The sequence below is a fragment of the Hyaena hyaena genome, unplaced genomic scaffold (assembly GCF_003009895.1).
Source record: "Hyaena hyaena isolate Hyena2069 unplaced genomic scaffold, ASM300989v1 scaffold_40, whole genome shotgun sequence".
Taxonomy (NCBI): Eukaryota; Metazoa; Chordata; class Mammalia; order Carnivora; family Hyaenidae; genus Hyaena; species Hyaena hyaena.
In genome coordinates this window covers 3,652,771-3,670,915 of record NW_024080672.1, presented here as the reverse complement: position 1 = coordinate 3,670,915, position 18,145 = coordinate 3,652,771, and the positions used below count along the sequence as shown (strand labels likewise).

General features: G+C 42.2%; 1 protein-coding gene across 1 annotated transcript in view; it reads left to right on the top strand.

Annotated features, from left to right (window-relative positions):
- The window catches only part of CPVL (carboxypeptidase vitellogenic like), a 112,575-nt gene that overhangs the window by 24,444 nt on the left and 69,986 nt on the right, over positions 1 to 18,145 (top strand). The window contains exon 6 of the mRNA XM_039229883.1: positions 6,253 to 6,319. Within this exon, the coding sequence (XP_039085814.1) occupies positions 6,253 to 6,319 (67 nt within the window). The remainder of the gene's footprint in view (positions 1 to 6,252; positions 6,320 to 18,145) is intronic.

Genomic DNA, 18,145 nt, shown 5'->3' with positions numbered 1-18,145 from the left:
CAATAGCACTGCTAGGAATTTACCCAAGGAATACAGGAGTGCTGATGCATAGGAGCACATGTACCCCAATGTTCATAGCAGCACTCTCAACAATAGCCAAAACATGGAAAGAGCCTAAGTGTCCATCAACGGATGAATGGATCAAGAAGATGTGGTTTATCTATACCATGGAATATTACATGGCAATGAGAAAGAATGAAATCTGGCCATGTGTAGCAACATGGATGGACCTTGAGGGTGTTATGCTGAGCGAAATAAGTCAGGCAGAGGACAGATAGCATATGTTTGCACGTATAGGAGGACTAGGAGGAACTTAACAGAGGACCAAGGGGTAGAAGAAGGGGGGGAAGAGTGGGGGAAAGAGAGAGAGGAAAACCATGAAAGACTCTTGAATACTGAGAACAAACTGAGGACTGATGGGTCTGGGGGGGAGGGGGAAGATGGGCATGGAGGAGGGCTCTTGTGGGGATGAGCAGTGGGTGTTATATGGAAACCAACTTGACAATAAACTATTTGTAAAAAAAAAAAAAAAGAATACTTCTACGTGAGGAGTTCACACACACGCGTGCACACACACATACACACACACCTGTGCGTGTGCACGAGCACACAGTCTGCTTTTTGCTTTGTTACCTTATCACTGATAATTGTGGAAATGGCCAGCAGACTTATTTGGATGAGCACTGGGTGTTATCTGTAAGTGAAGAATTGCTGAATTCTATTCCTGAAACCAACACTACACTATACTTGAATTTAAATAAATAAATGAACAACAACAAAAAAATAGCCAGCAGAGAAAATAACTAGGAGGGCTGAAATCCATGATTGTAATTTCATAAAAATACCCTTTAAGAAACAACAGAAACAGAGAAGAATTATTCAACCATACATTATTTTCAGACCTTTCCACCAGGTGCCTGAGAGGATGTTGCCTGCTTTCCAACATTGTATTTTAACTTTGCATGTGCCCAGAAACAACATCTTCTTGCTTGTTCCCTTTCTTTCTCAGGATTCCTCTTTCTGGGGCCTTCAGATGCAATTTTCCTCTCCTTTGCTTCTCCTTCATGACTCCCCAGGCTGAGAGCTTAGCTCATAGGCTAGTCTCTTAGTTTTTCCTTCATCTTCCATAATTATTCTTTTACTTGAAAAGAAAAAAAAAGAAAAAATGGAAGTAAAATGTAAAATTGTAAGCCTGGTCAAACAGTGTATGTAGAATTTCTTCTTTTTTCTACTCATATTTTATATAGCTATTTTTAGTACTCTTTTTTTTTTTTTTTAAAGTGACCATTCTTATTTGGTCACATTTTTCCAGTCTGTAAATTGTTATGAGAGGTCAAGTCCTGAATTCTTTCAGATCACTAGGGCACCCCCTCATGCACTATAATAATCGACTCAAAGAACCTTAGAGGCCAGAATGAGATAACCAGCTCCCCTATTTCCTAATGGCACCAAACACTCATTTTGCTGAGTACTTGGTGAGCAAACCCAACCAATCACTAAAGTGAAAGTAAATCTAATACAAGTCAGAGTTTTTTGATCTCTGACAAAACTTTTCCATGTTATTCTTTCTCCCTGAGGCAGATGGCTGGGGAATGGAGCAAAGAGTAACTTCTGGTCTTTCTTCCTGAGATATTTCTTCCTGTCTTCTCTTCGGACCCAGCAAACAATATGGCTGTTGTTTTCTACACATTCATTTGTCATTTGTCCCATTATTTTGACACTTCCTTTCCGTTTCCGGGGGCATGGCTAGGACCCTATACTTCTGCTTCCAGGTACATTGGGTCCTGGGAACAGATTAGCCAGATTTCCACCGGACTCCCCCTCCTCTGCACCTAGTTCAGGCGCCTCCTCTTTCCCTAATACACATAATCATGATGACTGTCCTTACAAGTTTACTCAAGCGCCACGAGCAGTGACTGTGTGCTCTCATTTTTCAGATCGGCCACTTACTTCTCCCCTTTTTCGTCCCTGCCCCCTCTGACCCTCTTTTGGTTTAAATCCAAACAAGCTCAGTTGTCTAACTAGCCAACACCCACAGGGCGGAGGTTCTGTGGTAAAGAAATGCATCCATCCTCTCTAAGCGAGAGCATGCAACTGGGCCATTCTTTTCCTGTCTCTTCTTCCCCTCCCCCAAAGATGGCTACAGCTTCCAGTTGGCCCTCCGTGTGGCTATATACTGCTGACATGTGGTACATCTCCTCTTGCATGACATGTGAAAGAGAACCTATTTCAAAGCATCCATTGTTTATAGTTGTTTTAGTTCTTTTTGCTTCAGGCTCTTAGAACTGGAAAATAGCTAATCAAGGGTAGTGCAGAAAACTGATTTCAGCTGTTTCCTTTATAGTTTACACTATTTGTTTCCCTTTGTGACTACATTCTTCTCTCCAGCTCTACAAATGGGTGTTTGGAATAAGAAAGTTGCTTTGAAAGCCATCAACGGGTTACTACAGGTTTAAAGAGTAGACCTTCTTTTTTTCCTTTTGAAAACCATCTTTTTTTTTTTCACTGAAAATCCCATTACTTTTGACTATGAATGACAGTCCATGGCTGTAAGGAGTAGACTCCTGACAAGGCATTTGACATTCATACTTGGGCTGCTTTTTTGTGTGTTTGGAAACAAAGGCTTTTTACTAACAAGACGTTCAAACATTTGACTTTTTTTGTAATTGGAACATGCTTTTGAGCCACAATGCCCGTCTGATTTAGGGGGAAAAACAAATATACTAAAGACTAATAAATTTACTAACTTTAGTTTGGAGCGTCCCATCTGGTGCCATTCTCTTTCTACTACTGTTTCTCGATTTTCTGCTATGTGCCAGGCACTGTTCCTGGTGCTGATAATAGAGTGGTCAGCAAGCCCCCACAGTCCTGGTCTGGTGCTTACCCATCTAATAGCGTGCCTGAAGTTAGTCACTGAGTAGCCGGATGGAAATGATACTATCATTCTACTCTACCTGCTGCTCTGTATGGGAAATAATATCAATTGCTAAGAAATGCTTCATAACAAGGTGAGGATGAAACAGGTATCACATATTAAATCAGAACACTACACTGCTGGCACGGGATGGAACAGATGGTGGCCCGGCCACAGCGGGGATGGAATGAATGTGGAGGATGGCTACCCGTGGGCCGCCACAGAACAAAACTGCCAAGCTTCTTGTCACTGTGCTTTACGTCAGTCCAACCGTTAGTGACTAAAGCTCCCCCTTTTCTGGCCTTAGTTGGCATGGAACTTTTGCTTAGGTTATTTTAACTTCGATTTTTTTGAACGTCTTGTGTTTATTATGCCTCTGACTCCATTAGACCTCTCTGAATTCTCTAGTGCATGACCATTTCCATCTACCTGCAGTGCCCCAAACCTGCCAGCTTTCGTTTTTACAAAATATGTCTGAGGAGTAATTTCTTCCTAGTCATTCTGCCTTGCAAGCTGGATTTCTTGTCGTCCTTTAGTGTAACTTTCACCACCAGGTGGCCTTTGACGAAAATTCTAGTTATTAGCGAAGGCCCCTGGCATAAAGCTAGCAAGGTTGCTGAATGGAATCATCTGGCAGAGACCTGCTTCCTGGGACATCTAGCTCTTGTGACTAAATAAATGTGTGGAATGCACACACATGTCTATATTGCTTTATATATTTTGGCAATTCTGCTTCTAAATTTGAAATTTTATGTAGGCATGATTCTAGATTATATTTTTGAGCAAACCCTCACCATGGAGTAAGAATTATACATAGTTGACTAAGACACAGTTAAACAAGCAAATGGCATATGTAAATCTAGCTTGCTAAATTTGCTCTCTTTCATTCTTCACTCCCATTTAAGAAAGACCTACTGGGGTGCCTGGGTGGCTCAATCGATGTGTCCGACATTGGCTCAGGTCATGATCTCATGGTTTGTGGGTTCGAGCCCATGTTCGGCTGTCTTCTGACAGCTCAAATTCTGGAGCCTGCTTCAGATGCTGTGTTTCTCTCTCTCTCTCTCTCTCACTCGCTCGCTCATGATCTGTCTCTCAAAAATAAATAAAGGTTAAAAAAAAAAGACCCACCAAAGGCTTGGATTAGCCAAAATTTTGTTCTGATCTTGTGATATTAAAACTATAACTTCTGGGGCACCTGGGTGGCTCATTTGGTTAAGTGTCCAACTTCGACTCACATCATGATCTCACAGTTCACAAGTTCAGGCCCTGCATTGGGCTCTGTGCTGACAGCTTAGAGCCTGAAGCCTGCTTCAGATTCTGTCTTCCTCTCTCTCTGCCCCTTCCCCACTAGTACTCTGTCTATCCCTGTCAAAAATAAATAAAACATTAAAAAATTACAAAAAAACACCCCAAACTATAACTTCCTCAAGTGGTGCCTTGCCTTGGAAACTTTAGCTAAAGAATCCTGGCATCTTCAAGCTAGAAGTAACCTGGGAGTCTAGCTCCTTGAATTAAGATTGCCAGATGAAATACAGAAGGCCTAGTTAAATTTTAATTGCAGATAAATAATGAATATTTTTTATAAATCTAAGTATGTCCCATGTAATATTTGGGTCATAGTTACACTAACACATCCTTTGTTGTTTATCTGAAATTCAAGTTTAATTGGACGTCCTGCATTTTTATTTGCTAAATCTGGCAACCCTAACAACTTTAACAGATTCTCCACGGAAGGAAGCTTTAAGCTAAAGCATGAGGCTTAATTGAGATTTACTATGTTAAGTTGTCTATTGCCATTTCAACTAGCAGGAAGAGAGAAAGAGAAGTCGTTTTTAGCCTGAAGGTTGGCAAGGGAAGGGTGGAAAATAAACTCCTATTTTTATCTCTACGCTAAAGCCAGCTTATTGCCAGCACAAATATGGACGTTATATAGTGCAGCTTCCCAAATTTAGTTGCTACAGAGACTTTACTTACTATAAATAATAAATACAGAAATACACCAAAACTCTACAGTGGTCTTTCATGGTGGATTTTTATGGCGCCTTTGAAAATTAAATGCAGCCAGGATCACGGTGATCGAAATGACCCAGTTTTGCCTCTCTGTAACCCTTGAACTTCTGTAACCCTTGAACTTTCTCCTCCTCCTGGCTTTGCAGGGCCTCCTTCTTTGCCTTTCATCTTCAGTGGATGGTTCATGGCTTTTAGTCCGTCAGCAGGAAGCTGGAACAAAGCTCTGCCTAACTTCTCAGACAGTGCAATCTGGGTCAAAACACTGATAGAGCTTCTAAATTTCACAAGTTTTGTTTCCTTTTCGAAAGATTTGGTCAAGTAAAGAATCATTCAATAATCTCCCCTTTTTTTGCGTATTATGAAACAATTTCTTGAGTCTGTTTAAATCTATTTCAGTAGAACTCACTGAAGTGGCTCTTGGCATTCTTTACTAAGTGTGATTTTTTTGAGCCTAGATGCCACCGTGCTGTGACTTCCGTATCTGTCCATTTGGTGATTTTCTTTTAGATTATGGCCATTTTCCAGTCATTTTTGTTCTTTTGTTATTAAAATGCTTAAATGTTGGAACCCTCGTTAGAAATGTTCAGGGTTCCCCACAGGAAGATGTTGGTAAGCAAATAACATTCTCATTACTTCACCAGAAACGCAGGTTAATGGGGGTCATAAAACTTGCGGAACTACCTCCAAGAATTGTTGTAGGGGTGCCTGGGTGGCTCAGTCGGTGAAGCAGCGAATTCAGCTCAGGTCATGATCTCACAGCTCGTGAGTTCAATCCCCGATGTCAGCCCAGAGCCTGGAGCTTTCTATAGATTCTGTGTCTCCTTTTCTCTCTGCCCCTCCCCTGCTCATGCTTGCTCACTCTCTCTCTCACTCACTCTGTCTCATAAATAAATATTTAAAAATAAATATATACACATGAAAAATAAATAAATATTAAAGCATTCAATAAATAAACATTAAAAAATTTTTTTAAAGAATTGCTGTAATAATAGGTGAAAGCTTGTATCACTTTGGTCACGGGTCCCCTCAACAGCTAGATGATCTGGGTTGGTAACCCAGAGATTTGGAAACCTGCCCAGCATGCCGATGTCCACTTGTCTCAACTTCTTAGTATCCTAAAGTAAGCCCACAATTATTTTCTAAGCATCCACAGTGTGGAACGTTACACATGTGACACTTTGAGAATAATGCCTGTAGGAGCTCACAGCCTAATGGCCTCTTCCTTCAAATGTGAAACTTATTGTCAAAGTGTTAGATCTGGCAGCTCAGCTTTAAGCTCTTCTGATTCCATGTGATTTTGTTTTTTATTGTTGTTCTTCTTTTTGCAGTGCACTAATTCACTTTTTCCTGTTGTTCCCTGAATATAAAAACAATGCCTTTTATGTCACCGGGGAGGTAAGTTGAAGTCATGTTTTCTTGTGTGCTTCCAATATCATCAGGACTGAAGTACCGTGATTTATGCACTCAGTATGTACATACACATACACATATATTAACATTAATTCAGTCCATGTTCAGAATTCTCGAATTATCCCCCAAATGTTCTCTAGAACCTGTTTTTAATAAATCCAGGGCTCAGTGAAGTTTTGTATAGCACAATGGGTTGTTAGGTCTCAATCCCCTGGCATACTGTTGTGGTTGTCATTCATGATGATTATTTTGAAGGGTCGAGGCCATGTGCCCTGTGGCATGTCCCATTTCTGAATTTGTCTGAGTCTTTCCTCAATGCTTAGATTCAGCGAAAACATGTTAGCAAGCACATTACATAGGTAATTTGTGTGCCTTCTGTCGTATCACATCAGGAGGCATGTAATATCTGTTTGTCTCATTATTGGCGATGCTACACTTGGTCACTTGGTCCAGTGCTCTCTGCCAGATCCCGCCATTGGAAAGGTGCACTTTTTCTTTGAAATTAATAAAGAGCATGAGACCATGTGAAAATCTGTTCCCTCCAAATCTGTCACTCAGTAGTTTTAGCATTCATGGATGATTCCTGCCTGAATCCGTTATTCCACTGGCGGTTGTAAATGGTGATTTCCTTTTTTTTTTTTTTTTTTTGGATCTATCTTTCTATAGATATCATCTAGCATTCTTCTACAGAGAATATCTTCCCCTTTCTTCTTCTCTCAAGATCTGAGCACTAAGAGTGCTCATTTCTCCTGGCATTCCATTTCTTTTAGATTTTTCTCTGTAAGCAGAACCAGGAAACAGACTTACTTCACACTGATACCCGTAGTTCTTTTTTTTTTTTTAATTTTTTTAATGTTTTATTTATCTATTTATTTATTTATTTTTTGAGAGAAAGATAGAGACAGCATGAGCATGGGAAGGTTAGAGAGAGAGGGAGACACAGAATCCGAAGACAGGCTCCAGGCTCTGAGCTAGCTGTCAGCACAGGCCGGCCCGAGGCCCAAACCCACGAACCATGAGATCATGACCTGAGCCGAAGTCAGACGCTTAACCGACTGAGCCATCCAGGTGCCCCTGATACCCAGAGTTCTAATTCAACATTACAAGGTTCTTTTTTCCTTTCCCCATTCTGTGCTTTTTAAAAAAGTTTTTTTCTTCTTAATGTTTATTTTTTGAGAGAGAGAGACAGAGTGTGAGAGAGGGAGGAACAGAGACAAAGGGAGACACAGAATCGAAAGCAGGCTCCAGGCTCTGAGCTGTCAGCATAGAGCTCAAACTCACAAACCATGAGATCATGATCTGAGCCAAAGTCAGACGCTTAACCCACTGAGCCATCTAGGAGCTCCCCCCCCATTCTGTGTTTATATACCCCTTTTCCCACATTGTGGATCATGTTTCCCAGCAGCATTAGTGTATTTATTCCTTTGCTGGATCCTAACAATATGTGCAAAATGATCTTAGATTATGACATCAGTACCGCTACCAACAAAGAAACTTCCAAGTTACTTTCAGTATTTTTTGCTACAATTACTTTTATCCTTAGACTATATTTCACTACAGGTTTAAAAATACCATGTTTCAAAGTTCTAATAATTAATTCTATTTTTTCCCTAGGCTGATTATTTTACAGTTTAAAAAAATTAATGTTTTATTTTATATTTGAGAGAGAGAGAGACAGAGAGAGCACGAGCAGGAGAGGGGCAGAGAAACTGAGACAGAATCTGAAGCAGGCTCCAAGCTCTGAGCAGTCAGCACAGAGGCTAATGCAGGGCTTGGATTCACTAGCAGTGAGATCATGACCTGAGCTGAAGTCGGATGTTTAACCGACTGAGCCACCCGGGTGCCGCTATACTGTGATCTAACATATAGTTAGGGGCACTTGGGTGGCTCAGTTGGTTAAGTGTTCGACTTCGGCTCAGGTCATGATCTCGCGGTTCGTGGGTTCGAGCCCCAGATCGGGTTCTGTGCTGACAGCTCAGAGCCTGGAGCCTGTTTCAGATTCTGTGTCTCTTCTCTCTCTCTGCCCTTCCCCTGTTTGTGCTTTGTCTCTCTCTGTCTCAAAAATAAATAAACTATAAAAAAAACAATTTAACATATAGTTAAGTTCACTTGCCTATGTTGGCTTCAATATTAGGGTTTGCTTTTTTTCCCCATCCAATTAAATTTAAGGTTATTTTAAAAATGTGTAGCAGCCAATATTTTGAGAACATAAGAACCCCTCAGTGCTAGGAACACAACTGTGAACAAAACGAAACAATTCCCTGCCTTCGTGCCTTGTAGAGGTGAAGACAGTGATAAATGAAGAAATACACATGCACTATGCATCGGGCGTTGATGAGTGTCATGAAAAACAGATAAAGCAGGTGAGGGTTGCAGTGTGGTGGAGGTGCTATTCTGGATAAGATTGTCAGAGAAAGGCTCTCTGATAAGGACACAATTGGGCAGAGTGCCAAGGGTAGTAGATGTAGTAGAGTGAATGAGGTAGTGGAGAGATAGCTGCAGTTATCTTAGAGAAGAGCTTTCCTGGAAGGAGGGATAGCAAATGCAAAGACTCTGAGGTGGGGACAGGCTCGATGTGCTCCAGGAAAAGCAAGGAGCCACTGTAGACAGAGCTGAGATGGGAGAGGCAGGCAGATCAGGTAGGCCCATGGAAGATTATTAGACTTTATTCTAAGTGTCATGGGAAATCATTGAAGGGTAGTATTCGATGAAAGACTAGTTAGAATCAAATTCACTTCAATTCAACACTCCTCTATTGAGTGACTACTATGTCTGAGGCATTGGGCAAGTATTGGAAATTCAGTGATGGATAAGACATTGACCCTCCCCTAAATCTGAAAGCCTGGCAACAAGTAAAATACTGAAAGAAATGTACAATTAGAGAAGTGGCTGTAAAGACAAATAGCACAAGGAGAGTGCAAATTGCTTATTTCTTTCAGGATGGGATCCTCAGCAAAGGCCAAACAGAAGAGGTGACAATTAAACTGGATTTTGAAAGATGCGTAGGGATGTGTTAGTCAAGGTTCTTTTGCTTATGAGTGACAGAAACCCTATTCAAAATGGCTTAAGTAAAACAGGAGATCTGTTGATTCATGGCCGGGACTGAATGCTCAAAACGTGGTCATCAGGGATTTGTCTTTTACTCTCTTGATCTGTACACTTGGTTTTGTACTGCACGAGTTTCATTCTAAGTTATGCTTTTTTTCACTGGTGACCTGGCCCCTCTACCCTGTTCCAGGGTTCTAGGTATAACCTATTAGCTCAACTTTTCTTCCCCAATAATTCCACCATATCTCTGAACCTCATGGGACCCATTTGGATCCCATGTCTGTTCTAGAGCTAATCACTGGGGTCAAAGGGACAGACATACAGGTTGGCCATAACGGTGCCTGAGGCCCACTCAACACCCTGGGAGGGGTGGGAACATAGCGGGGCCCTCACTCTCTGAATCACAAGGCCTTAGAGTGGGAGACGAGTGGTACGCCGGGGAATATCCCAGTGGAGGTACTAGAGGAAAGGCTGGAAGGATCCTGGACAAGTTCAAACCACAGAGGTCTACTGGAAGGGAGTTAAGGTGAAAATAGTCTGTTTTTCCAAGGAAATGGCAAGTTAATAGAACCAGGAACTTCCTTGTCTTCTGCCCGCTTTCTTCTCTGTTTCGAAAGCATACTCGAACTGTTTGGCATTCTCTACTTACGTCTTTTTTAAGCCAGCTATCTGGTCAGGATTATTTAAGACCTCAACCAACAATTCCCTACTGTTCCTTGACTCTTAATGCATTTTGGAGGCAAGTTGGCCAAAGGGGCAGGAGGAGATGCCCCTGTCATTTTGGAAGCAACCCTGAGAGATTCCCAGTCTCCACCTCCAAGAGAAGAATGATCTGCTTACCGTGTAATTCCTGCCTTGCAAAGAGTATGGTGATGTTGTTAGTCATGATGTTGGACTTTCAGCCAAGCTGCCAAATTCTGGATGAAAAATTTGTCTAGTTCACGTCCACCTGGTGGTTTCTGCCTGGTAATTTCTGAATGTGTGTAGGAAAGGACGATTTTCTTTTTACACCCTTTGCTGCCAGGGTGAATACTTTTAAGGAAGCCTGTGCCTTTCAAGTGATGAAGGAAGATGTGAATGAAGGCAGGCAGGAGCTGGGAATAGAGAGGCGGCTGTCAGACAGCAGCGTCAAATAGGGGCTACCCAGGATATGTTAAATCCAGGGCCCCATCTCTTTCTAGAAGGGAGAGCACTAAATAATAACACCTTGATGGTTCCTTTCATTAGAATGTTACATTTTTCCAGTCCAGTTTGTTCCATCTGGACTTCTGTTTTAAGGCTAGGAAGCAGAATGGAAAAGTAGGAGTTCTGGGTGAATAATCAGGAGACCCGAGATTCATTGCTGGCTTCGCCTCTCTGGGCGATTCCAAGCAAGCTCTTTAACCTCTCCTGCCCTCTGGTTTTCATCTTACAGTTGGAGGGCTTGGTTTTTCAATTAGATTGCTTTCAGGGATATTTTGCTTTACTAGATGTTCAGCTGTAGTTACCTAGATGTACTTTTATAGCATCTGTATACAATTGCAGTTTTAATGTAATACCCACCCTCCTTCTCTCTATCCAAAAAAAAAATATATAAAAGGTCGTGATAGATTTTTCAAGAAAAGGAAATCCTTTCTACTCAGAGCTCTTAATTTCCTCACACTGCTCAGGAGGCTGAACAAATAATGCCATTAGAGTAGCAGAATCATGATTGAAAAATAAATGAGTAAACCAGGAAATACTTCTCTGGGGCACCTGGGTGGCTTAGTTGGTTAAGCATCCGACTCTTGGTTTTGGCTTAGGTCATGATTTTCTGGTTCGTGGGTTCTAGCCCCATGTCAGGCTCCACCCTAACAGTGTACAGTGGGATTCTCCCTCTCTCTGCCCCTCCCCTACTCTCTCTTTCTCTTTCTTAAAGCAGCTAAACTTAAAAAAAAGAGAGAAAAGAAATAGTTTTTCCTCCTTTTCAATGCAAATGTACCAGACCTAAATATCCTTTCCATTTGTGTGCTACAAATGAGGGGTAGCCTGATGCTCAAAAGGTCTAGAGCAGCTGTTCAGCACCCTGAAGTTGGTGCAAGGGAGTCTGGAAGTAATAACAATACCTATTGCATAGGATTGTTTTGAGCATCTAATTAGGTAATCCTCCTCAAATATTTAATGAGGCGATGGCTGTGCTGAGTACTGAACACATGAAGACTGTTATTACCATTCATGGTGAAAAGCTGGATTAATACATTATGGCTCCAAAGTATATGACCTGGTGCATGTACACAGGGGCTGAGATATTGAAAAAGTTCTGCTCACTTCTTTTTGGGAAGTGGCATTGTCTCTCTGGTTATTTTGAAGCCATCATTACAAGAAAGAGGTTGCTTTGTCTAAACAACGATGGTGGGGCTTAGTCGTTGATATTTGAAGTTTGGGCTGGTAGCAAGGCATGTCGGGACTGAACTAGGTGCCCAGCCACTGCCGCGCGGACCACGGCGAGCCCACAGCTGGGCATACCGTGGGATCCGCAGGCGGTACGATCCCGAAGGAAGACCCGCCCTGTCCCCTTCCCTTCTTCTCTCCGTGTCTGCACAGAACACCAACTGGAATTAATTTTCTCTAAAGAGAGACAAATGTGTCTGTAAATCACCCTCCTCAAGGCATGAAAAAAATGTACTTCAAAAGAGAAACAAGCTGCATTTAATTCACATAATTAACTTTCTTTATAAGTGTTATCCTTTCCGAGCCAGTAACTATTAGTGAGCTTGCTCTTGTTGTCAAGGTACAGACCCACTTTAGAATCCTCTCTCTCAAGTGTGCATGGGCCCAGCGAGAAGTTAAAGCAAAACAGCCGTCACTGGAAGGCAGGGAGGTGGCGGGAGGAAGGGGGACTGCCCATTGTTCTCTGAGCACGCGTGGCTTTGCGTCCACTCCCCGGAAAGATTCCACGCCTATGGGTGGCTGTGCCAGTGAATGGGGAGCGCGTCCAGAATGGCAGAAGATGTGGTCAAACCCAAGCATCTCTTCTTGATCAGCAGGAAGGGCAGACTCTCCTCAGAGGCAATTTTGCCACCATGGTTAATTTGAGGGCCAAATAAAGGCAAAACTCTGAAGCTCTTCAAAAATTAGTGAGCTTAATAGGAGACCTTATCTTCATCTGCATGAGGGAAGCCCTGCTGGGATCATGGAGTCTGACAACATTTCCTGGAATCCTTGCTGTCCACTGGGTTCGGGTTGCAGGCTCCTAACAGGTGAGAGCCGTGTTTATGTAACTTGTTTCCTGCAATACTAAGCGCAGTGTTTGTTGAATGTTACGGAGCAGCCTTGTGCAAGGTTGTTGCTAGACACAATAAAAATATTGGCGGCATTTCTCACCAGTTTCTTTTCATCTCCCTTCCATGGCCTTACTTTCCCTCCTCTGTGTCCCAGGCCCTGGGAACCTTCCTTCCAAGTTTGTATTTTCCAGGTCCATCCGGTACCCTACCTCTCATCCTCAGCCTTCCTTTCTTTCCTTGGCTATATTGTGCTTAGGTCCTATGTCTCCATCATGACTATTTTGTTCCTCTCCCCTTTTCTGACTTCCCATCAGCACACTGTCCATTAGAAAGGGTCCAATAAATTAAACTTACTCTCAAAATGCTTGTGTTTGATAGAAGGGCCAGCCTAAGCCAGAGAAAGATAGCTGTAATAGGGGATTTTCCAGCACTGATATACAAGCAAGGAGTGAGAGAGAACTCTTCTGCAGGCCCACGCCATTGTCCTTTTAGCCCAGGTTTGAATTTGGCAGTCAGAAGTGAACTTCAAGAGTCTGTAGTTCACTTGTTTTATTTGTAACTCTGATATGAGAAGACAGAGTGGATTGTAGGGCAGACATGGTTCTAAGCACTGTTTTTATGTATATCCTAGCAACCATCTGAAGCTGGCACTATTATCATCATCCCCATTACACAGCTGAGATGACTGAGTCTTGGAGAGGTTAGGTAGGCCTTACCAAGGTCTCTCAGCCAGGATTGGGACTAAAGCAGTTGGATTCCAGAGCCCTAAGATTATAGACGAGAAACTGGCTAAAGATTGGAACCCTGTTTGCGTAGATGCTCTCTGGACCCTGGACATTCTTTCCTCAAAACCTCCACGTCTGAGACCTGCCTCTTCCCAGGGAGCAGGTGCACTGTTCTTAGAAGGGAGTCAACATCCTTGCCCTATTTCATGCAGAACCTCTAAGGGTTATCAACCTTACACAAACATAAAAGAAGCTCCCCATCCTTTTGAATGTTTGTCTCTCTGGCGAAGGCTGAGTTTTAATCGTAAAGACTTAGCTTTGGTCATAAAGTTTTATGGAGTAAATGAAAGTTTCAAGTGATATAAAGGCTTGAAGTCCGTGGAATGCAATTGTTTATTAAAGCTTGGAACTTGGTGGATTTTATTAGATGATATTCAAGCCGCTTTAACTCCTGAGCTCGTGACCAATGTCTATTTTCAGTTATGGTCATGTGGCCTGCCAATATTTCTTTTAGAATTGAAAATGAATTTGTGACTTAGAACTAGAAGTTTGTACCTTTTGACGTCCTTTCCCAACTCTCTGTCCCCAAAACCCTCTGCTTCTCGTGACTACAAGTCTAATCTCTTTTTCTTTGGCACATGCGCGCCTGTGTGTACGTGTGTGTGTGTGTGTGTGTGTGTGTGTGTGTTTTAGATTCCACATGTAAGTGAGATCATCATACACGGTCTTCCTTGTCTGACTTATTTCACTTAGCCATAAGGCCTCCAAGTTCCATCCATGTTGTCAAAATGGTAGGATTCCTCAGTTTTTATGGCTGGATAATATTCCACTGTATGTATGTACCACAACCACTTTATCCATTCGCCCATCGATGGACTCATAGGTTGTTTCCATGTTCTGGGTGTTGTAGATGCTGCTGCTATGAACATGGGTGGGGACAGCTATCTTTTCAAGTTAGTGTTTTGGTTTTCTTTGGATATATTTCCAGAACTAGAATTGCTGAATCATATGGTAGTTCTCTTTTTAATTTTTTGAGGCACCTCCATGCTGTTTTCCATACTGGCTTTGCTGGACTTTTTTTTTTTTTTTTAAAGAAACATCCTTTTTTTTTTTTTTAATGTTTTATTTATTTCTAGGAGAGAGAGAGAGACAGCGTGAGCAGGGGAGGGTCAGAGACAGAGGGAGTCACAGACTGAAACAGGCTCCAGGCTCTGAGCTGGCAGTCAGCACAGAGCCCGACGCGGGGCTCGAACCCACGAACCGCGAGATCATGACCTAAGCGAAAGTCGGACGCTTAACCGACTAAGCCACCCAGGCGCCCCAAGAAACATCTTTTTAATACAAAATAAGAATATGTCTTTTGGAAGGCAGTGTAGCATGTACCTTTGCATAAATGTGACTAATAGATACAGATCAAAATGTTTTTCTTATCTATTCCTAGAGATTCTACATTTCTTTTAAGCTCATTTTCAAGAACAATAGATGTTTAGATAAAGTCATACTCTGTTAGAAGCCTATTTTTTTTTTTTTTAATTGTAGCAGTGTGGTCTGGAAATGAGATGACACATGGTCTAGAAATGTCTAGGAGGTTGTAGAGATTACCACAATACTGAAGTTCCAGCTTTGCCCATTCATTAATTTCCTGAACTGGCCATTTGACGGACACACCTCTTCTCTCAGGGAAAATGATGGTCCCGAGCGAAGTAAGAGTCTACCCTGAGGCTAGATGAAGTCAAGGTCCCTCTAACTCAGTCCGGTCTTCTTGGCTGCTCTGTCATCTGTTACTCCATTACACTTAGGCTTTTCGCCAGTTGTTGAGGTGTTTCAGCGCGTGTATAAAGCTCTCTTCAAGGCATGTCCCCTTATTCTCTTTGATCGCCTCCATAAATGGGGGTGGGTCCACCAACAGTCTGTGGTTGGGGATATGCTAGAAGATACAGGACTGGTATGACTCCCTCTGGAAGGGCAGCCCACCCTGTTTCTTTCTGAGGACATGGAGGAATTATCACTAACCCCCAGGTGAGTTCTTCAAAGAGAGGTTCATGCCAGGTGGAGTGGCTGGGGATGTGGGGACAGAGCAGAGCAGAGGGCGCAGAATAACCCTGACCGTCCTCAACATACCACTCCTGAGGTTGACGACTCTGCCTTTTCCACTTCCAGGCAGAGCTTAGGAACTAGGGCCGGTGGATAGTGACGCTTTGTGTCCAGGTTTAGGTGTGTCTCATTTCCAAGGCCATTGCTCATTATCACGGATGAAGGTTCCACATGTTTTACATAAAACATATACCTAGAAGCAAGGCAGAGACTGAATATAGCTGCATCTATTTTTTTTTCCAAACTAAACTTTAGTAAGAAATGTAGACGAGAAATGTAGAGTAGCTTAAACAATAGTAACTGCTAACATATGTGAAATTTCTGCAAGAGGACATTGTTTCCATTATAGTATTATTCTCTGACACGATTTCTTTTTCTTCTCGGGGAGCTGATTGAAACTTGATTTTAGATACGAAATCTTTTTTCCTCCTTTAAAAGTCACCTAGTGACAGGGTTGCAGTAAGTCCGCTGTGAATGTTGTGGTAAGACAACTTGAGTGCAGAAGGAGGCCTGCAGACGGATACCCAATTACAAGTTTAAGTCCCTATTTCATTGTGCTTTTACACATCTGGATAATTAACCAAGCATTACATTCTCTCTAGACTATTTTTACAAGTACAATGTGCCCCTAACGTGATTTCCATTAGGCTGTTCCAAACATCATTTAAGAACTCAGAAAGATTGCCGACTGAGATTGAAAACCACTGCTCAGCTGTCATGTTGAGACCTTTTCCTCTCATGGGGGAAATACAAGACTGAGAGCTGAATTCCGAGATCCCGTCTGATGTAAGAGGAAAACTGAAGGCTTATTGCTTTTTTTTTTTTTTTAAGCCCCAGGAATACAAGCACAGACAAACACACCCTCATATCTCTGGTCCTCCTTGTCAGAGCAGAGCTCAAAATATGGTCACCAGGGGAAACACAGGCCACACAACAGTGCTGGAAACTGCAGCTTTGAAGCCTCTTTAAATATTAGGAAGGAATAAAAAGGGCGGACTGAAATCCTGTTATGTCGATGGCTGACCTATTTTGAATGACCGTGTGAGGAAAATACATTTGGCCGGCTGAGGTCCTCATTCGGGGGGTCACTGCTGAATTCTAAAATCATACGTGTTCAGATAGTTTGTGGCCACGGTGTTCCTCTTTTCTTCTTTGATAATCGCTTTGATGCTGTTTTGAGCTTTTATGAGGCCAGGGTCCGATCTGCTGGTAGCAGGTTAGTGCTGATTCGCAGGTTTCAGGAGTTTTGCTGGCCAGCCACTGCCCACGTTGATGAACACCAGCAAGAGACCGGAGAAACTGCAGGGTGAATAGCTGCGCTGCTTGCTGTTCTCATCGGTGTTCTAGGCAGGACTCAGAACCAAAGAAACAAGACTTCCTAAAATTACAGGATTGCAACTGGAAGTCCTAAGGGCCATAGAGTTCATTTCTAATCCATCAGACGACCACACCTAAATCCCCTCCCCCCCCCCACATATAGGCCTCTATTCTATTTAAAATACATCCAGAAAAGAGAAAAACGGGCAGGTAGAACATTTGATTCATTGTCTGGTTGTCTTTTAAAGGGCTGTGGTGGTCAGAGAATCGTTAAATAGAGAAATAAATGATTCAGGAAGAATAAACTAGCTTGATCTTGCAAAAAAAAAAAGTTTCAACAAGGAGAAGTGAAAACAATTGAAATTTCATTATACTGTTTCAGTGTCTGTTTTCCACAAAATAATCCCATAATTGTCTACTGTATGACAGCCTGAGCCACTCAACCAATGGAATGATTAATGAAAACAGCAGTGAAAGATTTGTCACACTGACACAGGGCAAGGACGTGTGCGATAGTCATTAGAAAGCACAAATGAGATAAACATCATCGTTAAGATAGCAGATGTGGACTGAACAGTGAGGAATCTGTTTTGGACATGGTCATAGAACTACCCATGCTTTCTTTAAATGGCCCGCTTAGCAAGCATGTTGTGGATGAAGCCATGACGGAGCCCCAGCTTGGGACATCATAGACTCGTAGTCTATTCCCAGCCCCTTGATTGAAATGTGATTTGATGTGAGGGGTGGGGGACGTGGAGGCAGCCGAGCCTAGATGGAATTCCAGCCAGGCACGGGATTGAAATGCACAGACCCTTGCTTTCATCATTTTAAATGTAGGAAGATAATGTTAACTTTCAGTTGGCTCTGATTAAAGTGGGGGAGGTAGCCTGTTCATAGTAGATCCTCAGAAATTGAGCGGATACTCCCTCTTAATTTCCTGCCTGGATATATCCCAGATACACATGATGGTCACAGAGGGGGAAGGTGCCATAAAAATGTGGCTGTTTTAGCCTAAATTTGTCATCACCATCAATAGAGTCATTTAAAGTACATGCTCTTCCATCTCAGAAAGAGTCAAAGCGATGTTTTATTGCTAGGTCTTATAACAAGACAACTTGAGTGATAAGATCCAATAGAGAAAAAATGTTCAGCAGTAATGACAGGTTAATCATTCATTTCTCAGATATGTCTTTATGTTCCTACTATGTGCTGGGCAAGGTACACCTTGTGAGAATAATAATCCACGAAACAGTAGACTTTACCCTATTACATTTGAGTCAAGTTTTCCGTAATATTTTTTCAAAAGAAAGTATTATCTTTACGAGTTTTCTGTTTTATTCATTTTCGTGTCTTCTCAAGTATCTACTGTGATGCCTTTGACAGAA